The sequence below is a fragment of the Homalodisca vitripennis genome, chromosome 7 (genome assembly GCF_021130785.1).
Source record: "Homalodisca vitripennis isolate AUS2020 chromosome 7, UT_GWSS_2.1, whole genome shotgun sequence".
Lineage (NCBI taxonomy): Eukaryota > Metazoa > Arthropoda > Insecta > Hemiptera > Cicadellidae > Homalodisca > Homalodisca vitripennis.
Genome location: NC_060213.1, coordinates 58,615,496 through 58,642,500, shown reverse-complemented (window position 1 = coordinate 58,642,500; position 27,005 = coordinate 58,615,496). Strand labels below are relative to the sequence as shown.

Below are 27,005 nucleotides of genomic sequence, written 5' to 3'. Positions count from 1 at the left end.
AGATCAGAGAGTAGATTCTTGTACAAAAGGCACCAAACTCTTCACATTTTTTAGCACAGGCAAAAAGGAAAAAAGTGAAGCTCAAACAGACTCAGCTTTTCCCGACCAAACATTCATAAACTCAAAATTAACAAAACGCAATCCAGACAAGGTAAATTTATAAGTCCCACACTCCCACCAACAACCAACAGATTTGTCGGCCCAAATTAGAAACGCAGATGGAAAAAACTCACCTGAGAAACCAAAATTCTCCACCACAATGTAGACCGACTTAGCAACAAACTTGATAGGCTCAACCATTTCCTTGATCATTCTAAGCCTGACATAGTTGTGCTGACAGAACATGGACTTAGCAACAGCATTCTTCCTAACGCTAATCTGATCAATTATAACCTCATAACTTCCTATTGCCGAGTCAACCATCTCAAAGGGGGCGTGTCTATATACAAACGCAAAAACTCTAGCCAACTCTGTAAAAGATCACAGCATTGCTAATCTAAGTCAAGAATTAATCTGTGAAATGGCTGCCGTAAAAATGATGACAGGGAAAGGTGATCTCTTTGTCTTGGGGATGTACCGACCTCCAAATGCTCCTTTTGATGAAAACACTAGCATTGATTGCCGAGGCTTTGGACACTATTCCGCAAAATAACTGCGGAAATCTGTTTGGTTGGAGATCTGAATGTTGACAGTCTGGAAGATACCAATGAGAAGTTCCTCCTCGTGATCTTTTAGCTTCCTATGACATAGCTAGGCTTGATCTACCACCAACAAGAATCACCAACACATCCATTATCATCCATAGACGTTGTGTGCACTAATCTGAACAATACCATGATAGATGTAGATATTGTGGACACTGGCATAACCGACCATACAGGGGCAGTTATGCACTATCAAGTTTTCTTGTAGATCTAAAAAGAACCCAACATCTTGCAACAGAACCTTCACCTCTCGTAATGTGGGACTTTTTAAAAACCTAGTGTCTAACCAATATTGGGAGAAAATCTACAAGGCATCAGAAGCAGACATGGCATATGATAACTTTATCAACATTTTTGACAACCGTGTTAGACATAACTTGCCCTTACAGAAATTCAAAACGCAATAGTCAACGATCTAAGCTAACCATCTCCAGCCCAGAAGCAGATAATCTAAGAAGATTATATATTGCTGCTAATAACAGGTACATTCTCACAGGTCAGGAAGAAGACAAAATAGCAGCCTCGAGAACAAAAAGGAATATGACTTAAAATTAAGATCTATCAGGCGTAAGGCTAATGAAAAGTTGATAACTGACTCTGAAAATAAAAAGTAGAATGATTTGGAGTATGATTAATTGTGAGAGGGCTTCAAGAATGAGTGCTGAACAAGAAAAATGGAACTAAGCATCGCAGGAGAGCAACTGAGGAACCCTTGAAGATAGCAGAACATTTTAACAAAGTTCTTTACAAACAGTGGCAGAAAAGACTTTAAAAGCCAATAACCCCCAAGAACTGTTGGTACAGGTGTCTTTCAGCACAACTCGAGGAGCAAACTTGTTGCTTTCAAACCTACCAACGAGTGAAGAAGTCAGGATTATCATCCAAGGAATGAAATCTTCAATGTCAGCTGGTGTAGATGATATCTCCTCAAGACTTCTGAAGCTCTGCAAAGGAAGAGTTGTGTGCTCCTTGAAGGACTTCATAAACAAATCGCTTTCACAAGGAGTCTTTCCAAATAAACTAAAAACTGCCAAAGTAATTCCTCTGCATAAACAAGGTCAAAGAGATGAAATAACCAATTTTAGACCATATAACTTATCCCAACGGTATCTAAAGTCATCGAAAAAGTTGTGCTAATAAGACTAATTGAACATCTTGAGTTTAACAAGCTCCTACCAGAGAGACAACACGGCTTCATCTCTGGAAAATCCACTACAACTTGGCTGTTGACCTGATTGAGTTTGTTATCGATAGCTTTGAGTCTGGAAACTCTGTTGTTAGTACCTTTCTTGACTTAAGCAAGGCTTTCGATTGTCTTGACCACAGCCTAATACTGAAGAAGCTTGATTCCTCTGGGAATATGGGGAACACCTCTCAAATGGTTTCACAAGCTATTTGTGTAACAGAAGACAGATTGTTGAAATCAAACATGTTATTGAAGGGTCAGTGAGGAGAGTGGCTTCAGAACCTAGGGGTGTATCACGGGGCGTGCCCCAGGGATCCGTCCTGGGACCCGTTCTATTCATCTTATTTGTTTCAGACTTGCCAAAGTACTTAGAAGCTTACTGCTATCCCATCATGTATGCTGATGACACGGCCTTACTCACTACCAGCAGGTCTGCAGAAGAACTGGAAATAAATGCATACATATCTCTAAGTATGCCACAAGACTATTGTGAAAAGAACGACCTTGTGTTCAATGAAACAAAAACAAAGCAGATGAACCTGGGACGACTAAAAGATAGGGTATCAGGACCTCCTAATATAATATTGACTGACTCACTAAAACACCTGGGAATGATTTCTGGATAGCTGTCTTTCATGGACTCTGCATGTTGACTACTTGTGCCAAAAAACTAAGCACGGCAACATTTGTTCTGAAAAGGGTAAAGGCCACCAGTACAGATGAAGCTATGACCACCGCTTACCATGCTCTGTTTGAGAGTCACCTACGATATGGTGTGGTACTGTGGGGCAGTACATCTAGTACAAATATTCAAAAAGTTCTTGTCCTGCAAAAAGCGTGCCCTAAGGACTATGGTGGGTCTATTGCCGCATGAAAGCTGCAGACAGGTGTTCAAGGATCGCGGAATCCTGACAGTAACAGCTATCTATATTCTGGAGGTAATTCTTCACGCCACAAAGAAAAACTTGAAGAAGCCTTGGAGAGACTTTCGAGGGCATGCAACTAGAAACGCACAGGATTACATCCTCCCACTACACAGGATGGAACTCTCAATATGCCGGCGCAAAGCTCTTCAAACTTGCTTCCTTTTGAAATCAAGAGAGGAGACAACAACACTCTGAAAAGAAGACTGCGAAACTGGCTGCTTGAAGAAACCATCTATACCCTCAATGAATTTATTGACCGCTGCAGGAACTACAGGACCAACTGCACACAATTAATAAATAAACCAATTTTTGACTTATTGTTAAATCCTTTAACTTTATTTGTAAACAAGATTGTAAATTCTGTGACTCTATTACATTTCTTGAAGAAATTGTTTAATAAAGATTTTTGACTTGACTTGACTTGACTTTATTTTTAATATGATTCTGGAACAAGGTAAATAACTAAATATCCAAAAGCTTTTAAGATAAGTAAAGTTACACCCATTTATAAAAAAGGAGATAAACTTAATCCATCAAGTTATCGCCCAATTTCCTTGATACCAATATTTAGTAAAATTTTAGAAGGGTGTATAAAAATGCAACTAAATCTTTTCTTTGTACAAAATAATTTGTTCTGCGATCAATAATTTGGATTCATCTCTGGATGTAGTACTGTAAAAGCTGTAGAAAGAGTAGTAGAAAAAATTCTAATTAAATTTTGAAAGTAAGTTTCTGACGTCTGCAATACTGATAGATTTATCAAAGGCCTTTGACTGTATTTCTCATGAATTAATAGTGAAAAAATTGTTTTGTTATGGTATTAAGAATAATGAACTAAATCTTTTCAAATCATTCCTTAGTTGTAGAGAGCAGATGGTTGTACAAGGGCAAGACAAATCTAATTTTAGAGAAATAAAAGTGGGTGTCCCGCAAGGTTCAGTGTTAGGACCTTTACTCTTTGTTATTGCCATCAATGACTAAGCTTTTAATACACCGTGTACAACAATATTGTACGCTGACGATACCACTCTCTTAAATTTTGATCAAAATCTTGATGAACTTGTTAAGTTAGAAAACCAGGCAGTTAAAAGGGCATTAGATTGGTTTGAGGCTAATAAACTTATGGTAAACAACAGCAAAACTGAAAAAATAATTTTCTCTTTGAATCACACAATATATAAAGACATTAAGCCTGTAAAGCTTTTGGGAATGTATCTAGATAGTAGGTTAAGCTGGGATTATCACATTGAAGAACTGTGTAAAAAACTGGCAAGGGTAACCTATCTTTTGAGAAGGTTAAAAAAACTGTGTATCAAGAAATATGCTAACTATGGCCTACTATGCATTTTTTCAATCTCATTTGCGTTATGGCATAACCCTATGGGGTAACTCTTGTAATTCCAAAAAAGTTTTTGTATGGCAAAAAAAAGCCCTTAGGATAATAAAAAATGTTGAACCTAGGGCGTCGTGTGTAGAAATTTTTAAAGAACTATAAGTAATGACCCTTTATAATTTATATATACGTATATATTGCTGTTTAATTAGTGTTAAAGAGAGTCTTGAGTTGTTTAAAGTACGGCAGGAAGTACATAGATATCCAACTAGATCAAATTATTTCTTAGAATTGCCTCAAATAAAATTAGAGAAAACCAATAGAAGTCACATTAAAATGAAACTTAAATTTTTTAACAAATCACCTGAAAAGGCACGGACTGTACCCCTGCAAAGTTTTAAAAATATAACAGAAAGGTGGTTTAAACAAAATGTGTTTTATTCAGTGAATGATTTTTTGAACTGTGATATTAGTAGCCTAAGATTTTAAATTATTTATTAATTTATTTATGATATTTTTAACTGTGTGTAGATTCAACTTTTAAACCTTACATTAACTTTGGTAAATAATTTATGTACATAGTTTAGTTTATTTATTGACTTTCATATTTATTCAATTGACTTACATGAAAAATATGTGCCTAATATGTATTTTTTAAGGTTTATATGCTGTGATCATTGTAAATAATTAGCTATGACTTTGTCAATTGCATTTCTATGGATTGCCTAACGACAATAAAAACCTTGAATCTTGCAGCATTTAGCCTCTGGTAGGTTTAGCAGATTCAAACACCTAAAAACATCTGGGGGCATTTGACAGATTCCCATGTCTCAAAGCTCCCTAGGATGTCAAGCTTTTAGGAGCTCACAGTCTTTGGGATGTCTCGTTTAGTTGCAGCTCTCAAACACTGAAAAACCCTTCAATCTCTTGAAAGTTGTGGCCTCTAGCAGATTCCAGCATCTAGAATCTGTCATATTCTATGAGCACTTGGCCATTGAAACAGCCAATCACAAACAAACAAACAATCTCTTAAATCCCATGCAATTTGGTTTTGTTATGGCCACCTTTTGTGACCTGAGCACGGCTTTTGATTGTGTAGACATCAACAATCTTGTACTAAAGTTGCCGTACTATGGTTTTAGTGGCATGCCACTCTTATTTCTAAGATCATATTTGAGCAATAGGAGACAAATATTTAAGATAAGTGGTCTCAGTGAGCAGATGTACGGTGTCCCTCAGGGATCCATACAAGGCCCATTATTATTCTTAATTTGCATTAGTGACCTGCCACCATCTGTCCCAGCTACAAAAATTCTATATGTAGATGATTCTACTTTCTTAAATACAAGCAATAACCTGGAGGAACTGAATCTTATTATACAAATGCTTTATTAGAAGCTTCAACTTGGTTTAAGAGCAATGGTATCCATTTACATGAAGCCAAAACTCAAAATATTTTATTTACTCTATGATGATCTTGTAATTCTAGCCTTCAGGGCAACATCTCCAACAGTGCTAAATTCTTGTGAATATTTGTTGACAAAAATTTAAATTGGGATACCCACATCAATTTCTTCTCCACAAAATTATCAAAAGTAATTTATCTTCTTACAATCTATAATAAGATATAGACTTGTTGTTGGGCAATGCAAATAGGTTCATTATATCCTCATCCTCCAAAAGAAGTATAAGAATAATTTCTAACTCTCAACCCCTGGAACACTGTAAACCTCTTTTTATTTATTTAAAAATTCAAACTATGATAAATCTTTATCTTTTTGACCTGATACAGTATCTTTTTAAAAATTAACATTTATCACATAACAGATACTTTGTATGGAATACTCGTCTGTCTGAAGAGTAGGTACAAATTACCGCAAACCAAATGTACCCGGACGGTACAGGTTATTGCTACAGGCACCGATCCCGTTCAATCCCTCCCCCCCCCCCCCCGGCGGTGTGCCCCTGCTTGATATCACTTAAAAACTTCCTTCTAGGATCCATTGATTTAAAATAAACACAAAGACACATAAACGAGCACACATTTATAAATTTTCAATAGCAATGCACTCTTTTTTTAACAGGGTGGTGAGAAAGATTGCAGTTAATTTGAAATATGTTTTTTTATGTGTCTTTGTGTTTGTTTTAAATCAATGAACCCCAGAAGGAAGTTTGCTTGATGGAAGTCAAAATAAGACTGCTGATTATCCTATCCATTAGACATAATCCTTGGTTTTCAGTCCTAATAATTCAAACCTAATTAATGCCTGAAACATAAAGAATTTCATTCCGATAATACAAAAGGAAAAATAACATTAATTTTCATAATATAAGTTTAACAATGTTTCTTATTCATTACAATTCAAACTTTAAAAATGTATATTTTATGAAAATACAAATATTAGGTGGAGCAAAAAGTATGGTCGGACTTAAAATGCGTAGTAACAGTAGGATCACCAGACCAATGAACATCACCAACCGTAAGGTAGTCTGCCATAATGCCCAGTTAGCCCAGAAATGGAACGTTGAACATCAATGTTCGCTGAGGAAATTTTTATTAGAAAAAATAATGTTTAGTTTCTGTTCAACAGGTGTTTTGATATGGCATCTCTGATCACAGACCAATATAATTTTGGGTGACTACATTTCATACAACAGGATCTATAATAATGTAAAATTTATTGGGTGTCCCAGTTCAACTACAATTCTAGGGAACAGGGAGAATTTTAGAGCACAAGTGTTTCAGATACCTCGTCAGTCCTCTAGGCTGTGGACTGCAACTTTGGATCTTAACCATCGTTTAATACAGCTTATTTTACATGAGTTGAAGTTTCACCCACATAAAATGATGATCACTCGCTTTGAGATCACAAGCTACGCGATTATGAGCACTGAACACGGTTTTGTGAAATAATGCTATATGTTTTGCACTCTGAACAAGTATTTGTGATGTGAGATGGAGCTTATAATATTTCTATTCATATGGGTACGTCAATAAGCAGAACTGCAGGTACTGGTCAGTGAAATATCCTAATCAATTAAAGAAAGTTGGAAGTTAATTAAAATTAGAATTACAATTACTTAACCTAATGAATCAATTAATAAGGCTGAAAGCCAAGTATTGTGCTAGTTGATAGGAAAATCAGCAGAATTACCTTGAAGAATACCTCCTAGAGTCCACTGATTTTAGGGAACACATAAAAGTATATACACATATATTTTGTTTTTAATGTTAAAAAGATGGGAACATGATGGATAGCAAAATCAAGAAATTTTCCAAACCTAAACCTGGGATTAGTTCCTCCCTCCACTCCTTTCAGCAAGCTAGAACTTTCAATACATATTGTACTCACTACAATATCAACAGTAAATTTATACAGTGATACAAGTGTCTAGAAAAGGTGAAATAGTGAATTGGTAACTCTTTTTGCCACATTGACTCAGCAACCCAAAGTGGGCAGACAACTAAAATGCTCTCTACTGGTTGACAAAGAATGCAGTGCAATAAAAAATTTCTAAATATGTGTACTTTCGTGTTCTTCCAAATCAATGGACCCTAAAAGTAGTTTTCAATGTAACCCTGCTGATCTTTCTACCAACTAGCAACAAAATGCTATGGAGAATTTTGAAGAAAGGCTTCTAATGTGCATGAATGAAGAAGGTCGCCATCTTCCTGAAGTAATTTACCGCAAGTGGGTGAATGTTGCTTCTACATAATTAAATTTATGTAATTGGGTTAAATGTTGATTCTGTATTATGGTGAAAATCATAGAACTTATACTTATTTGAAAAGCGACAATTTCTGTGTGCCACCTTTAAAAGTAATTTTTGAAATTCAAAACAACACAAACAAAATAAAATGCAATTGTAAGTCCAGAATAATTAAGAAAACAGCTGATATTGGGAGGAGATCAATGACACACTGAAATGTGTGTGGCTCATTGGCTATTTAGCGGATGCTCTGGCTGCCAAAGTGTATGTAAAGGTCGCAGCAGGCCTGAGCTCTAGTAACTTGTTTATTACAGTCTAATTTATGATTCTATAAACAACAATGTATTACGTTTTAATCCTTACAACTTGAATTTCCTGGACTCTGTTCTTCCCTTGTACTTGCATTCATTTTCAGCAAAAATGCATAGCTTTACATAAAATATTGTTATGAACTTATTATGCTGCAACATATATTTTACTTATAGATTCTGGTTAAAAAGTATATTGGGAAAACATTACTAAGAAAAAAAAACAAATAAATAAAGAGGTAAATTTATATTTTTTTTGTTCTTAAACTAAAATATAAAAAAAAAAATTAAAATATCAGTTTGTGAAATTGCATATAATTAAATAATATTTTTTTAATGTAATGAAACTAAAACCCTTTTAAAAATCTTTTTATTACATACACATGTTTCGATTTTTAACCATCATCAGTGTACATTAACCTTTAAATAAATAAAAAAAACCGAAACACGTGTATGTAATAAAAAGATTTTTAAAAGGGTTTTAGTTACTTTCATTACATTAATTTATATAGATAACCCTATAAGTGGAGTTAATAACATAACAAATATTTTTTTTATTTATTTGTGATATAGCACAGGTATAGCTAATGTAAAAAACTTTTATGGCACATCAAGTTTTACTTAAGTTTTTAACATACATAAAATTACATACTTTTGTCATATTTAAAAATTTTTTGGGCTTGATTAAAAAAATTCTTACAAGCCCAAAAGCCTATTTAAAGTTGTAGAATGTTCAAAAAAAGAGTATGAACAGGGACTTTTATCACAAGGTTTTCATAAAAATTGTGAAAACTTTAATTTTAGAAGTTATAATACTACATTTATATACTGTGCAGTAAATTTGATTATACCAAATACAAATGAGACTTTCATAATATTATAGAACGTTGCAATTTAAAAAAATATTGCAATTGGATTGGAAGCCGTTTTAGACTGCAGAATAACTACTTTCTACACTATATCAGAACCCTAAATAAGGTGAACAACAAAGTATATAGGTTACATTACCAGAACATGACAACTGGTTGCGTTGATCAAGAGACAGACATACAGACTGATCAGGAAGAGGATGGCACAATCTGTTATCTCTGTTATCAACTAGGACACCGCTCTGCTCATCTTCAGAGGACATTGACATGTTCCTGATATCACATCACCATAGGACCAACCAGAATGTCCATCATATCCTTTTTACAGTTGCCAAATTCTACACATTTCCTTTCCACTATTATGTATGTGTTCTTTAGTTCTTACTTTTACAAAATATATATTGAAATACAGTAAATCTTGATCATGAGTTGTTTTATGCCAAAACTACTTGCACTTAATAATACAAAAAAATATTGTGAAACATATGTATTTTGTCTTTCTATCCTTCCTCAGTACTTTTTTTTGAAAAAAGAGAGACCGATCCCCTTTATTACTCTATGAACACTTGGTTGTTATAGTTCAGTGATGACTGACAAATCTGATACAATTTGTTCTTATTTCTGTTTCGTAATAATAATGGAACCTAATTAAAATCAAAATTGTGTATTAAATAATTGGAATTGATATGTTCAATAATCATCAAAAATCCAAAACATACAAAATCAATACTAATACTATTTAGATTTGAATTAATAGGGAGATCAGCAAACCTACCTTGAAAACTATATTATACAGTCCACTGATTAAAGAAACACATACAAGTACACATATTTTACAAGTGAATAGACAACTAGAATGTTTTCTACTGGTGGAGAAAGATTGCAGTGCAATCAAACATTTCTAACTATGTGTACTTTTTGTGTTCTTTCAATCAGTGGATCCTATAAGATAGTTTCAAGGTATGTCTGCTGATCTCGCTATCAACTGGTAACAATTGCTATTTAGTTAGAATTACATCCAATCAATTTATTTAACAAAAACAAATTTGACTTCAACATTCCTTTTAGTTAAAATTTACTGAACAGTCTCATTTTCAAAATAAACTTTAAACATTATAACATTATACATTGTAGACGCTTCTTTCTTATTGGATTTTATTTATACATTTAAAACAAACACTCCAGTATATTTAAATGTACTTCTGTATTTATGAAAACAGTAACGAACGCGATTTATTTCTCACAGAATAAATTGAGAACGGTCACCAAAAATCACTTTAATTTTGAAATACATTATTATTTATGAGGATTTATAATAGCATATATATTTCACAATAAAAATCTATCAAAAACTAAAATCTCTCTAAAAATCAAAATGAAACATTTTCTTTCTGAAAAACTGTATTAATCAAATACACTCGGAATCAGGGGCCTCAAAATTTAGCCAAACAGTTTTTTAAACTATTAAAATTTTATATGTTTATTGTGTGATTGTTAAAATTAGTAACTATGGTTATTAAACATTATAAACAAGTCTACGGTTAAAACTATTATCATTAGCATGTCGGTGACGCGAACCGAGGATTTTACCCTCTACCAAAACGCTCAACGCGCCTAAAGAAGTTTTCACTTAAAAAAAAACAAGTGTTTGTTTTTAAATTAATTAATTATAGCTTATATTATTCAATGATTCAGACATCTATACAATCCAATTTAGCTATAAAATATGTTAGATTTAATTAAATTAAGAAGTAAATTGTAGACAAGATTCAAAAGTTCCTTGTTTTGTTTTTTTTTATTCCTGTTGGGTTCTCTGAAGTGCTAATTTCTCTTTCTATGGTTGGCAGAAATGCTGGTAAAAGCATTGTGACAACTAGCATTCTTTCTATACATGACTTGTTAACGCAATTAAGAACCCTGATTTCCCCCCTGCATTTTATGAAATTTTGTATATAATGAAAACAGTTTTAACACAAAAAAGGAGGTCAGATTGCCAGAATTTAGGGACTTTAGTAATATTTTAGGAGCTTGTTTTATTTATTCTCATATATTGCTGTCCCAACATGAAGTGGTATAACTGCTTTAATTTCAAATTATTATGTTTCCCACAACTGAAAACATCTGAAAAAAGGTTAACTATATAATGTAATAACTTTTAAAAAATACACATACACACACAATTGCATCCATGACTACAACTGTTGCTTATTGACACGTTTACAATTTTGCGCTCTTAAAAATTGGTTCGATACTTACACCACTTTATGTTTTGGGGGACGATATATTTTAACGTGACTTTGACATCTGTTAGTTTAGTTTGGTTTTTATTTATATGCTTACCAAAGTAAATATGGCATTTACACCCCTTGTAGTGTAAATTTTACAACAGATGATGTTGTACTTGTAGAGTTTTTTATGGATAAGAGTTTTATCTGCAGATTATTTATAGAAGAATAATCTAAGACAGTTAGTCACACTAATTAGGCATTTTTAAAACGATTTCCCACTGAAGGAAAATCACACTAATAAAAAAGCAAGCATCAGCAAATTGCCTTTTTCGAGACCACTTGTGTCCATAAAGTGGGTGTCTACAATGTATTTCATTATTACTTGTTTAAGTTAACAGGAAACTGGATCTAAAAAAGTTAACAAAACCAATACATTACTGAAAATTTATCAACAGTTTATTATAAACCAAACAAAATTTGTACCTATTATATAATTTACAGTACATAAAACAACACACAATGATACACAAATTTCACAAAAAAACTAGAACTTAAAGCAATGGAATTTGTAAATCCTAAAATCATGTCATTATGCTTCACGAAAATTTCAGCCACAGAAATTTAATTATGTTAGAGGACGATAATATCACTACACTTCCAGAATTGTATTGGTAACTATAGAATTAATTTTGGAAATTCTAAAACAAGTGAACACTTTAAAGCTTAAGCTTAACAAGCCTGCAAAATGTACTGAAAAATTTATAAAAATCATGTTTATTTAGGGACATCTCATGTTTTTTTTGAGCCGTAGTAATTGTATATACAAGCAATATTACATGAATCAAGAATCAAAAATAAAATAAAATTCTAAACACACTTTGGTTAGACTAAGATATATATAACACATAATTTGCTCATATTCAAAACACATACAAATTTCTTTAAAAACTATCCATTTAAATCACAGACATAAAATTAATAATATAATTATTAATATAACACAACTGAAAAAGGTTTCAAACATTATTCGAATTTTGAGCTGATTGAAGTTTTTATGTTCAGTAACAAACACTATACTGTTACTAACCACACCATATGATGAATACATTGAATCGATGATTATGATGTTAACTATTTTATTCATCATCGAAAACAACTCAATTAATATTGACAGTGTTTAGATTTTTCTTATACACTGTGTTCATTGAATACAGGCTTTAAATAATTTACTCTATACAATAATAACATACCGGTGTTAGATTTTATGATTATGGAATCCGTAAAATATAAAGTACACAAACAAAATATAAATACAAACTCTTCTTGGTTACTGAAAGTTAACTTTAACTGTGGTGCTGGCAGTCGTGACCGAAGCTGCAGTGACAGTTGTCCAACTACATGAAATGAATCACTTTCTATAGTACTGATCACCGTGTATTACGATAATATTTGGGTACCACTAGATTACGTTTCTACATACACTTATAAATTATTCATAAACAGATTCTACCACAGTGTTTGTTCTTGTTTTCACATATTATTTTGTCTAATTTGTTAAGATGTTTACACAGCACAAGTTGTTATACATTAGTGTTAAGTTTTACTACAACGAGTATCTAATTATGTGGGTGATCAGACAATGTAATATTATAGTTTTTTTATTCTATGTCAGTTCATGTGGGTAGTTGTGAAGCGTAATCAATTAATTTATATTTCCATATATAAAACCATATAATTAAAAACCTAAACAACTAATTCCATCCTTTTGCCATATTTTAATTCCAATTTCAAACCTATTGTATATTTTTTATCTGTGCTTCCCTAAAAATTGTAGAATTTAGTTTTATGATTCCAAGGTTTTACTTGGCTTGTATGAAGTATAAGTTATTACAGGACAAACGGATTTTAACTGCCAGTTCCATGATAAAAATATTTCACATAATATACTATTAATTTGATGAGTTTTGTTATTGAATTATGATTCAGTTACTAATGTATAGTAAATGTGGTACACCCTAATACATAATCATAATCAATGGTAAGTGCCTTGTTCTATACCCCCTAGGTGACTGTAACCTGTGTATCCTAGTTACTGCAATTTGTAACTGCTCCATTACTATCCAATAGTCTCAAATTTGAAATTTTATACATGCTGAGGTAATATTGCCTTTCTCTTGTGAATTCAGAAAATCAGGTACTCCAGACAGAAGGTTTGTAAAAACGAGTCGAAAGCATTTAATGCCTCAGTGATACACGATAGTCAATAATAACAAGGTATCGTACTATAATAACCCTTACAACGCTAAATATAAATTTCCGTTCTTACTCTTAGTACGATACTATAACAAATTAATTTTAATTTTTTTAAATTTCTCTTTCAATTTAGGTTTTTGAAGTTATTGTAAGGCAAAAAAATAAATACATAAATAAAACCTGAATATTAAAAAAAAAACTTGTTATGTTTTACAAATTAAAAATGCATAACCAATACCAAACACAGAATTCATATGTCAAAAGGTTTTCTGAGTGTGAAACACTTCAAAGCACTTGTCTAGCACAGATACAATCAGTATTTCAAAGACATAAAAGTCCTATTAGTCATCTATAACTGTAAACAAATTGAACACATGATTTAACACGCAACACAACACAGGAACAAACTTTACACGCTGTTCTCAAGAGTTGCACTGGCAGTACAGAAAAACCAGTCAAAAACACCAGCATAGAGCACAAAATGGCGGTTGGTAGCTACATAAACCAGTTTCGGATCAATAACACGAGGCTAACAACAATGAATGAAGCACAGCTGTTGTCTGACGTTCGCTCAACGTTCTAGTACATTATATCACTAGTTTTACAAAGTACAGTTTATGAAAAAGCACAAAAACTTAATTACGATACTTCCCGTCATACGCAGTGTTGAGTAAATTAAGCCGTGAAAGATTTACGTACGAAGGGTTACAGTTGTCTGGTAGTGATATTTCAATTTGTATACCACAGAAGAGACTAATCAAAGACAATACAACAGCAGCATATCTCCATCCTAAAAGATGGGATAGTTGTACTGATTTGCACCAGGCTTAACTTTAAAGCTTAAACTAAACCCAGGGACGAATAAAAAAAATACAAAAATTACTCAGTGCTTAATACTCAAAGAATTTGAGGTTTTAATATTTAAAATATAATTTTAATGATTAGCTAAGGATTTACTCCTCACAAACCTATAAACCGGGACATTGAGTGTCAGTAAAACGGAGAAAGCCACAACACGTATTTAGGTTAAGACACAGGGTATGCTGATTTAAATTGCAGCTATCAACTACACATGTCTTTGCATTGTGAAAACTCAAAACGATCGTCAGCTAGGTGGAAGTTGCATATAGTATACATAGTTATTTATTTTTTAAATTGAATTGATGCAATTGGTAAAAGTATGTGTGAATTAAATCAGTGTTCTACAGGGCTAAAATAGGAGTACAAACTATAGTATTAATTTATACATTTTATACTGGTAAGTTGTCAATCACTATATTATTTATTTCAAGAAATAAATTAGGAACAATTTACAAATAGATAAAAGTTAAACTTTCTTTTAGTGTTGACAGGCATTCATATATTTTCCCTTACATTACTTACCCAATGATTATCGCAGCCATATAATATTACAATCTGTTATGTTTTAGCTAACAGCCATGCATCCGTTTATTTATTTATAAAATGTTGGGTAATGTAAACGATTTTTACATTTAATAACACAATTGGAAAAGTGGTCACCCATTTAATGGAAGACTTACTTGATTAAAACAAAATTAATTACAGAGTAAACTCAACAATCTGAGGATAATGAATGAAGACATTCCATAGTAAAAATTCTATCAGCATGCATAACAACTTTCAAATAATTGAAAACTCTTCAACTTAATGAACGTTCTTTTCTCAAATCTTTCATAAATCAAAACTTGAGATCTTTACCTCAAATTATGATGAACAGTAATTCATACAGGTACTTCTTCATTTGGTATTCACATCTTACAAGTAATGCTCCTTTGTTTAAATACACTGGATTTACTTGGACAACAAATAATTTTTTCTTCTTGTCTGAATTACCAATCACCAACAAATCCATACAATTTCAACTCATCCTATGCTTTCAAAGTTACAAGCATGTAAAAATGAAAATTTTAAAAATTGGTTTACCCTTTCCTACACATTCAACCCAGTGACATTGAACAGGGCAAGCAATTATACTGTCATAATTTGGATCCTATTTGTAGGAAAATTGTTCAATAATTCCAAATACCGTACCTACAATTTTGTTACAGTGAGGAAAAAGGCTTGAACAATAATAGGTACTAAAAGTTAGTAAAATTCGATGTTTATTCTTGTCTTCTAACTTCATTAGCAATACTTAAGTAATTTCTTTTAATTTTTCTATATACATAGATTTATTTAATGAGAGGAACGATGGAATAAATTTAAAACAAAAGTTCATGAACTTCAAAGAGAAAATTTGCCTACTTCTCTATGTGTAATAACTTTTTACATATATGCTCTAACTGTGTGGCTAAATTTGAATCGAGATACATCGCTAGAGACAAAAATTCTTGAACAAAGAGATCAATGCTTCATACAACCATTGTCACTATTAAAAGAACACAATGGAATTTCTAAGATGTCCTCAACCTACTGACTGGGCTTTAATCTTAACAAAATCGACATTCACTACTTCCCATCAGTCTTATCAGCGTATAGTCTCTGAACAAGGATTATAAAAAAAACATCCTTTTATTTACAAGATCAAAAGTGAAACATTGTCACAATGACAAAAGAAACAGAGGATACATGACTAATCTTGTGAAAAAGTAAAACAACTTGTATATTAATATACACTTAACAGAAGTATTCTACGAGGAGGTTTTTTTTCCCTAGGAATCATCGGTGTCCCAACGACTCCTCTTTGCCTTCCTCTCCTTGAGCGGACCCTTGGACAAAGGTTGTGTTACACCCTGAGGATGGTCCCTAGTCTGCTCCCACGTGTGATCCTCGGAAGCTGTGAACTGTAAGAACAAGTTAGAATCTATCAGAGGCATGTGCAGTAAAAGCAAAAAAATGTAAATCTATGAGCAAAAATCAAATTATACTATTAATTACCCAGTGTAATTTAACTCTAATCATGTACCTTGTCTTTACTCTGGCAGTTAAAATAAAACACACTGTAAATATGAGTTCATAAATTAAGGCACAACATTTAACTAAACGTAACCAAATTATAAATCCAACTTCTAGGATAAGTCTGACTCCAAAGTTGATACAATACATTATTATCAGCTGTTAATTTGAATATCATAACATTTATTATTGGTTATAGGTAGATTGACCGACTATGTGACTGTGCATGGCTGATGCCTTGCTCAATGTTGACATTTACCGCTGCCAATGTTGCTAAGCTTTTATGTAACTGTTTATGGTTGGTTGTTTTGTTATAAAATGAGATTTGGCTAGCCAGGAAGATCCAACACACAACCCGAATGATTTGAGTGATGGTGGTAATTTATTTGCATATTTACCTGAAAAAAAAAGAAAAAACTGAAGAATTTGCTTTGTTTGTGCTCCCGAGTATAAAAAGAAATAAAATGTTTTCTGGTGTCCCAGTTGAAACAGTGGCATCCACCCTAAATGTTACCATAAAGTAAGATTTTTAATAACGCTTAAATCTATTTATTATGCGTTGATCCACTCACACATCTCATATGGAGTGGAAGTGTATGGGTCAATATCTCTCTGTAATATGAACAGAATTGTATCTCTTAAAAAAGCCATAAAAATTATGTTAAATTTTAATTATGATGCATACTGTAAAAATCACTTCACTGAAATAGGAATAATGATGGTTTACAGTCTCTACATATATAAAACCGTTTTGCATGTGAAAAATATTAATGGCGCATTACCTACAAATTTTGACAAACATAGCTATAACACAAGAAACAAAAACAATTTAAAAAAAATTAAACATAATAAAGACATTTTTTTAAAGAATCCAATTTATATAGGAATGCAGCTTTTTAACCACCTCCCAATATCAATAAAATATTAATGAAATCTGACAAAATTAAACAATTTTTATAAGCATTTTTTGTTGAGGCTGCCTTGTACAATTTTAATGAATACTGGTCTAAAACAAACTCATAATTATGTTCTTTCTTTTTTCTTTGTAGTTTTAAGTAAAAATTGATGAATAAAGAATTTTTTTAATTGAATTTGAATTGGAGGCTGTAAGCCCTACCCTGGGCTTACACATTCATGGAAGAAACCTGATTCTGGTGATGACTAAAAAAGTAGTAAATAAGTGTATACATCTTATATTTTGTTTTTAATTACAAAATTGTGTACATTTAAAGTATCTTACTATTCCTTTACTATGTAAAAGCTACAATGAGTGAATCTTGGAAATATATAAACCAAATTTAAACATTTTAAAATTTATATAAAATGAAAAGCAAGATACTGTTAAATGCATATTTTTATTGTTTTACACTTTCTTGTGCTTAAAAAAATACAGTATATAACACTTATTAATTACCAATTAGCATTTTTTCAATATCTAAAGAATATGCTATAAAAGTACAAATACCAATGTATCATTCTGTGGGTTTACTAGTATGAGTTGTGAGGGTTAAGTTTCTCAAAAATAATTGACATCACAAAAATTGAGTTTTATTCAAACTGCTCTTCCATTCAAAATCTTTTTAAATTCTCCGACCATCGCTAAAATTTCAGATTCATTACTGAAACTTTTAATTGGAACTTGGTGAGGTTTTTACTCCTTACAGCCAACATATCCATATACAAAAATGACACCAACCTGACTTTGATACTGTGCCCTGAAGGCGGCTTTCATTGCTGCTAGCCTGTCAGTTCCAGGACCTGTCTTCGACTTAGGCAGCATGTCGGCAATGCTCATGGAGGGTCCACTCTGCAAATAAATTTATATTTATTAGTACCAGCTACAATAACAGAAGTGTTGATACCACAATTTCATAGTTGATTTTAACGAATTTTATTGTTATTGGCAAACATTAGAGATATATTTTTTGAAGATGAAAATAAAAAACCTCCAGAATGTAAAATGACTTCTGCGATCACTACTTGATACCCTCCACTTAAGACCTTGATGAAAATCCATAAATACAACAATTTATAACTCAAATTACTTTATTCCTGATGCCATGAATATTTCTCTAACCTTGCCTTAACCCTTTCACAATACAAATACTTGTATTTGTTTGTAAATAATATTGATATTTCAGAATACCATTTTATAATTTACCTAAATGATAATGTTCTGAAATATCACACTATTTTATTTCTATAAAAGAGGTTTGTTTATAACATATTTGTAATTTTACTTCAGTAAGTAATTTCGAAAAGAACATAAGAATACCACAAAACAAGTGTATGTAGTTTTGAATTTAGGATAAATTAGGTGAGAGACCAAATTCTCCACATAAACAATTGTCAATACAATGTAATATTTGCTACTACTACACACTTTAAATAAATGGTTAAACTTAATTTGTATTCTGATGATTATAGCTAGAAATAATAAATAACTCAGTATGATACAAATATGAACTTTAATGATGATAAATTGACATACAGGTTTGAATTTTGAAACAAGATGGAGGATACAATAATGGTAAATTTTTTTAAATACAGTTCTTAAATTTTAGGGCAGGGTGGTCGTGCTGGCTTAATGAAATAGAAATATTAGGTATTGTTTTTAATAAAATATATTGTAATTTAAAAAAATAATTGTGTTAAATTTTAATTATATTAATTTTGAATTGTTAGCCAAATTGAATGTTCCTGGGTTTTATGTTCTTCCAATGGATCACTGTTAAATTTAAAATGAATTTTCTCACCCAATGTCTGTCTTCTGCTTTTCTGTACTTCAGTGACAATATGAATTTAATAAATTAACCTTTCTTTTGAATCAAATACTGCTGAATAAAATGTAACCAGTTTCTTTATTTAAAATAATAATCTTGCTTCACTTCTTCTATATCCCTCTCTCCTCTCAACTTTTAAACCTCTGCTCTCTTCACTCTTCAACAATCATCCCTGCACACTGTATCACTGAGTTCCACTTTATAACTTTTGAGTTTTATATGTAATAAGGTGAATTTTGATTAATTTTGATATATTTAATTTTGTATTTATTATTGTTTGTATTAAAATTTTAGACAATTTATAAATAATTATTCCTTAATTATTTAATTATTATTACTAATACATTTCTAAATTAAATTAAGTATTCATATGAATGTGAGATGGGTGTATGGAATGAGTCATTACAATATCCCCTCAGAAATCACGTGAAATAAATGAACGTGGTTTCGATACAATGACGAATGAATAACAAATGATACATATAGATGTGTGATACTTAAAGAGAAGGATGAAACCACATTAAATGAGTAAATTAATTGATGATGATACATACTATTTAATAAATTGAATTAACAAACAAACAATAGGGAAAAAGGATGAACAAAATTAAAATTAGGGTTAGGTAGTGTTTAAGCAAAGCAACGAACAAAGTTATAAGTTTTTTAGTATACAATAAACAAACAATAGAGAAACATTAGATCAATGGCAAATATTTACTAAATGTCAAAGGACAGTTTTATTTTTTGGAAATACACATTAAATGAATTGTGTACCGAATAGGGGTATACTTTCCACTCACAAATTATTATCACCTCCTAATAGGAAAATGTTTATATAGTATTGATTAAAAGTGTTCTATGTCACTGGGTGTATAGTTTACACTGTTTTATTTGGGGAAATAGTATTACTTTCACACAGGTCCCAACGCGAAAACTTCAGTATCTTCTGTAGCTTTGTTGACCGAGTTTTTATATGGTTTCAAATCGGAGATATGATAAGTTCATATTTAGTGCAACATCCAGATTTGTCTTAGAAAAAGTCTCTATATCAGTATAGTAGATTGATCAAACATTGTTTCTGTTCTTCATTTTATGTAGTTATTAGGGATTAGAGTTTTCATTATATCTTCCACCGACATATTATCTTTGGATGATATATTGTGTTGTGGATCAATGTAAGCATTATTCTCATTATTAATATTGTTGTCTTCCCATTGTTTTATAGTGCCATACTCATTAAAATGTTGACATTGAGTCATTAAAATTTTCCCTAAGCAGAATGCCTTGTTGAGTGGTGATTTCACATAAGTGCCATTCATTTATTGCCATTACAAACTTCATTATAACATTTGTATTGTCTATTTTCATATTTATTGTATTATTATTAAAGTTTAGCTCTGCTTTTCCATAATACTAGCATATCCATTCCTAAAATCACTGGTTTGACAAGATGCGGTACTATAAGGAATTGTATGTGAGTAGTCTTGTCAGCTACCGTGACAGGTACATATATGACTCTGTTGATTCGTTTTGAAATGGTCCCAATAGCAGTTTTAATGGTAGTATTGGCTAGAGGCAGTTCTTCAAATGGCTTTAATGATTGTTGGTTATCTTTAAACCAAGACAATTAATAGATGATCCGGAATCAATTAAGGCATTAGTTTCTACATTATTAATTTTGATGTTAATTTCTGGACATCTTATTTGTATAGGATTAGTTATTAGTGGATGTTCTATTTTTTCATCAAAAAAGAAAATCTTTATCACATATTATGTTGTTAACTTGAACTTCACTAGTAGGGTTATAGTTTGAAGAATAATTCTGATTTAAATATCCGAGGTCGTTATTTTATAGCGCTGTAGTTTCGTATTTTATTCCTGGTGCTATGTTTTTATACCTTTGAGACTACTTTCTGATATGTCAATGAGATGTTCAGTGTTAGATGTGTGTGTGAGTTGCACACGACATATATTTTTTTCGTAATACCTTCTAAATTTTTTGTAAAAATTCCATTGGACTGGTAGAACGTCGTTGAATTTTGGCACTTGTCTGTCTACAGAATCTCCACCGGTACAAATGACTTGCAATGGTCCACATGGTTTCGTCTCAATTTGAAATTTAGGATTTTATATTTTTTAATTCACATTCATATTTATTAATACACTCGGCTAGATTGTTTATTCTATCATGATTGTTTTGGATTTGTGGTTGAATTTCATTTATAATGGTTTTGAGTTGTATTTTATTTGTTTCCGCGTTTTCATGTCGTACTTGGTCAATAGCATTTTTTATTTCAAAAGCAATTTTATTCTAGAGTTTGATTTTTGTTTTGTACCGATTCTAATATCTTGGATTGTTGGTTATTCATCTGTTGGTTTAACAAATGTCTTGTGTTCTTCAAACCTATGATTTAATTCACCTCTAATGCTGTCAGTGGATTCTTTAATTTTCAGGTCTATTTTTTCACGGAATTGGTCTTGATTGTCCCTTATAGCGTTCAATTCATTGCGGAATTCAGTTTGATTATCCCGCAGTTCATTAATTTGTCCCTCGAGTGTCTCCTACAAGTTTTGATTTCATGGCTAAGTTCGATTTTAGTTTTATAAATACAATCACTTATTTCGTTTATTTTTGCGTTTAGGTTTTCGTTTATTTTTGCGTTTAGGTTTTCGTTTAACTCAGATTTAGTGTTAATCAAATTTTCATTAAGTTGTCTTAAAACTGTTCATGATAGCATGAAGAGCTGTCGATTGGGATTCATTAGCGGTTTGCTTATTTGACCTGTCACTGCCAATGGCATCAACTGATTGAGTGTAATGAGAATGTTCAACTACAATGTTTAGTGTTGAAGGCGCACTATCTTCACGTCTCTGTAGGGAATCAGGGAAATTTACCGCGTACGTGTTGGTAGCACTGTTTTCATTCATCCGTGATTGGTTGTCGAATTCTGTGAGAATGTTGACTTGGTTAGCGCGAGGAATTGTGGGCGTTTGTTCTGCTTCTTCTCTCTGTCCGCTTTCGTCTTCGATACCGGGATTAATGGCGTCTTTGTTTACGTTTAGCATTTGGTTATTTTCCATATTATTTGTTGGAAATGGGTACCGTTTAGGGTATCTTAAATTAAAATCACGGGACATTAATTGCGATAAAAGATAGGAATAATATTACAGGACTAATGTCTTGTTAATTAAATGTTTAATACGCTGAGTTATTAAATAACCTAATCCTATAGTCTATTGACAGATGATATGAATAAATGACAACCAACTACGTACAGTACTTATGTCTAGGCTATTCTTACGATCTAGAAAATTGTCTCAAATCAAAGTTTATTAATATTTTATTAAGCCCCACGTTGGGCCCCCAAATTTTGTAATATTTGCTACTACTATACACTTTCAATAAATGGTTAAACTTAATTTGTATTCTGATGATTATAGCTAGAAATAAATTAATAACTCAGTATGATACAAATGTGAACTTTAATGATGATAATAATCTTATTCACTTCTTCTATATCCCTCTCTGTAGCCGTTTTTAAAGCTACATTGATTTATTTTTTTAATTAAAACTTAAATTAAATAAAAAATTTTGGGATCGAAATATTGGGACTTAATTTTAGATTAGATTGTGACATGTCAGGGTAAAATCGAACATGTAATCCTTTGGCAAGTTAGCACTGGTAGTTTTAATTGTTAGGAAGGCAGGTTGACTACCTTGAATTGATTAGAACTTGTCTTGTTGCGAGTATTGTTCTCCTTGTTTCATACTGCTGGACCAATGAGAGAGCACCACGGGATGTCCTGCAAAGGTGATTGGAAAGGAAGTATTTAAGCGCCCCACTCATAATTTTCACCCTTTTTCTTTGGTTATTTTCGTGAGTAAAGTTAATTGCAGTGCGCCGTATTTCTTAAATTTTTTTTTTCTGCGAGTGATTTTGAGGTAAGCACCACTTTATTGTACGTTTTATTGAAATAGTCATCTTGATCTGATATTAAATTAATTTTGTTGTCTTTTTTATAGGAAAAATTAAATTCATAGAAACTACAGAGCAATCTGAATAACTTATTCTCGAAGAACAATAGAGCATAATAGAATCATACAAGTTAGATTTGGTTCATGCTTGCAAGAGAAATGAATTAAAATTGAACTTTGTTAATAACTTTAATTTGAGATTTGAAAAAGTAGTAATTTATTAATATTTAACTGGAACTGTTTTATTGTGAATTATTAATTGAAAATTAATTGAACTTTATAATTGTTAGAGAGAGAGTTGTAATCTGAATTGCAGAGACTTGAAAGTTAAGGTTCAAATAATGTAAAGAGGAAGTTGAAATTTTATTTTGTATTTTGAGTGAACTTAGAAGTGAACATTTTTATTTTAATTATTTTCTAAGTGGTATTTCATTTTTATTTTAAAACTTTATTATTTTATTTTAGAAGAGAGCTCTGGTTTTTAGTTTGATAATTTGATTAATATTTTTATTTCTTGCCAAGGAATTTTTAAATTTACTAAAAGGTTTGTCAATTCTTTGTGGAAAATAGAGTGATAAAAATTCTGAAAACGTTGAACTTATTAATTTGCCAGTTAAAAATAAATCCATTGTTTTTTATTTAGAACTGTGATTTTTATTTTAGACAAACCAGATAATATTTAATAATTAACAATTTTAGTAATACATTGTATTTAATATTCACTAGGATCTTTACTAATCAAAAAATATTTTATATCGTCTTGGTTGTATTATTGATGATTTATATATTAATACTCTGGAATATTAATATCAACAATCCAAGTCGTTATACTCTCTCCTCTCAACTTTTAAACCTCTGCTCTCTTCACTCTTCAACAATCATCCCTGCACACTGTATCACTGAGTTCACTTTATAAACTTTTGAGTTTTATATGTAATAAGGTGATATTTGATTAATTTTGATATATTTAATTTTGTATTATTATTGTTTGTATTAAAATTTGAGACAATTTATAAATAATTATTCCTTAATTATTTAATTATTATTACTAATAAATTTCTAAATTAAATTAAGTATTCATATGAATGTGAGATGGGTCTATGAAATGAGTCATTACAATATCCCTTCCAGGAGATTTACTGTGGATACTATCCACAATCTGAAATGACACTCACAGTGCTAGCAAGTCACTTTATGTGGTTCCTACATTCATATGAACGTGAGATGGGTGTATGAAATGAGTCATTACAATATCCCCTCCAGGAGGTTTACTGTGGATACTATCCACAATCTAAAATGACACTCACAGTGCTAGCAAGTCACTTTATGTGGTTCCTACATTCATATGAACGTGAGATGGGTGTATGAAATGAGTCATTACAATATCCCCTCCAGGAGGTTTACTGTGGATACTCTCCACAATCTGAAATGACACTCCCAGTGCTAGCAAGTCACTTTATGTGGTTCCTACATTCATATTAAATGTGGCCTAGTCAACATAATAGCCTAGGTTTGTGCCACTGAGCACTCAGCTACTATGAGTAAAAAATAAATATATCAATAAGGCAGTACTTTTTAACGCTGACTCGTCTATTATTAGAAATCCACGCCCAAACATAATTTACAGTACAATAAACATTACAATATTGTATTAAGTTTTTAACACCGGATATATGCAAATGTTAAGGAACTGAGAGAAAAGTTTGTACTATCCACAAATTTGAATTAAAAACACAAATTATTCAAGCTCCTAAGCGGTTTACCTTAATTATGGGTAACTATTATTTAAGTGACATTAGAAAACGGATGTAATTTATTTTCCATTAATTCCCTAACTTATTAAACAAATTATTAAACAATTTTTGTCTTTTACATAACAAAAGTTCTTATCAATGATTAAAGCCTACTTCAATTTTTGTTTACTACAAGGCAAGTTTTAAATATTGATGACAGACAACCATTTCTACAATGACACATCATTTCTCACTAACGTTATTCAATATTAAAGTGACAACCAGCAATCATATCACAAAGAATATACTTACGGAAGCTCCACTGTCAGTGTGTCCCAGGCCTGGTCTCTCTCGGAAGCCTAGCCCTGCTCCTCCTACGTTGAGTGACTTGCCCTTGCCACCCTTAAACCTTGACTTCCGGAACCATGCACTCTGTCGGCAAAAACCACACAATATACACAACTTATAATCTACAATGTTCTCAAAAAATTAATTGTAATTTAATTGAGATTAAAAAACTGACAATTGTTAAACAGATGAGGTATACTTTTATTCTGAAACCCTAACGTGAATTAAGAAATATGTTCTTATAATACTGAGATTTACGTTTATAATCAATTTGGATCCAAGTATTTTTGTGAAGAGGTTTTGATGTGCCAGCATACACTTAATAGTATATTTACCCTGAAGTTGGTTCAATTTTCTCATTAACAGAGGCTTTCAAAATAATTTTATATTATATTTATTTTGTAAAACATCTATCACGATTTTATTCAGAAAAAGTTGAAGGACCACTTTGTATTAAAGATAACATGAAATTACATTTTTTGTAGAAAATATGTTTTTATTCACAATCAATAGGTTTGATGATTTAACAATTCTATGATTTTAAAAATTTAAAAATTGTAATTATAAATAAAAACCAAGAACAATAAGTATATTGTTAAATGAAAAGAAAAATACATTCACTTCTTTTCAACAGTCAAATTCCAAGCTTTACTTTGATTGATCAGTGTCATGTAATAAATAATTTAATTACTGTAATACTAATGTAAATGTTACTAAAACAAATAAACAAATTTTTACACAAATTTTACCATTGTCTACACATTTTTATTCGCCTTTATTGCAATGTCATAATCTACCATAATCTAACTACTGATTATAAAAATTATTATTTTAGTAACGGTTTCAAGATATCTGAACATTCACAATAATAATGATGTATAAAGATACAGGAAACTACAACAGTTCTTTGGTGGAATAACTATAGTGACAGCTGTCTGTGAAGCTACCAAAGATATGAAACGTGAATCTGGTGCAGTATAATTGAAAACTCTTAGTCCACGATTTATACACATAAAACAAACATTTACAATGCCCACTTAGTTAATTATTTGAGATTTCTCTTTTGATTGATATCAATATCATTAGAATATAGTTTCAGAAAGTAATAAATTTAAAAAAAGAATACTCAAAGATTTAATATTAGGTAATACCGTTAAGAACATGATATAACAACACAATATTCGGTCTTTGCTACTTCCAGGCTAAATAGAATTGGAATGTGTAAAGTCTCTAAAAACAAAAATCCCGCAGTCTACCAAAATGAACATTTATAAGCAATGTGGAAGGAGTGTGAATTCAGAGTGCATCCTGGCTATGGTTTATCTTAGGGAAAATAAGCAATATAAATATTTTGTACTATTGAACCACTTATAACAATATATACCTAATGATCTTATCGTCCTTTATACACTAAGTAGCCTCACCTGGTTGGCAAGATCCAGTAAAGCCTTAGGCACAGGCTGGTTGGCCCCCTCTAGGTTCCTGACCAGGTGTCCAGCGAACTCCTTGTCCTTCTCTGTGACCAACGTGTGAGCTGTACCCTTCTCTCCAGCACGCCCTTTATGTACATACAAGAGTCAACAACTTTGGTACTGATCACATTACAACCAATTAATGAACGGATAAGATTGATTTAATAGTTTTAGTACAATACTTGAAGGCAGAATTTTAAAAATATAAACACTTTTTTATTCATTCATTCATTGCCTATTTTAAGAAAAGTGTTTCTTA

The 27,005-nt window shown here is 31.5% G+C and overlaps 2 protein-coding genes across 2 annotated transcripts in view; both read right to left on the bottom strand.

Annotated features, from left to right (window-relative positions):
- Positions 1–9,468, bottom strand: part of LOC124365860 (neprilysin-4-like) — a 69,214-nt gene extending 59,746 nt beyond the window's left edge. Inside the window, exon 1 of the mRNA XM_046821946.1 lies at positions 9,177–9,468. Within this exon, the coding sequence (XP_046677902.1) occupies positions 9,177–9,184 (8 nt within the window). The 5' untranslated portion in view covers positions 9,185–9,468. The remainder of the gene's footprint in view (positions 1–9,176) is intronic.
- Positions 9,469–11,695: 2,227 nt separating this feature from the next.
- Positions 11,696–27,005, bottom strand: part of LOC124365859 (ATP-dependent RNA helicase DDX42) — a 36,939-nt gene continuing 21,629 nt past the window's right edge. Inside the window, exons 13-16 of the mRNA XM_046821945.1 lie at positions 26,699–26,832; positions 25,239–25,358; positions 18,131–18,241; positions 11,696–16,322 (exon numbers count right to left, since the gene is read on the bottom strand). Of these exons, the coding sequence (XP_046677901.1) occupies positions 16,191–16,322; positions 18,131–18,241; positions 25,239–25,358; positions 26,699–26,832 (497 nt within the window). The 3' untranslated portion in view covers positions 11,696–16,190. The remainder of the gene's footprint in view (positions 16,323–18,130; positions 18,242–25,238; positions 25,359–26,698; positions 26,833–27,005) is intronic.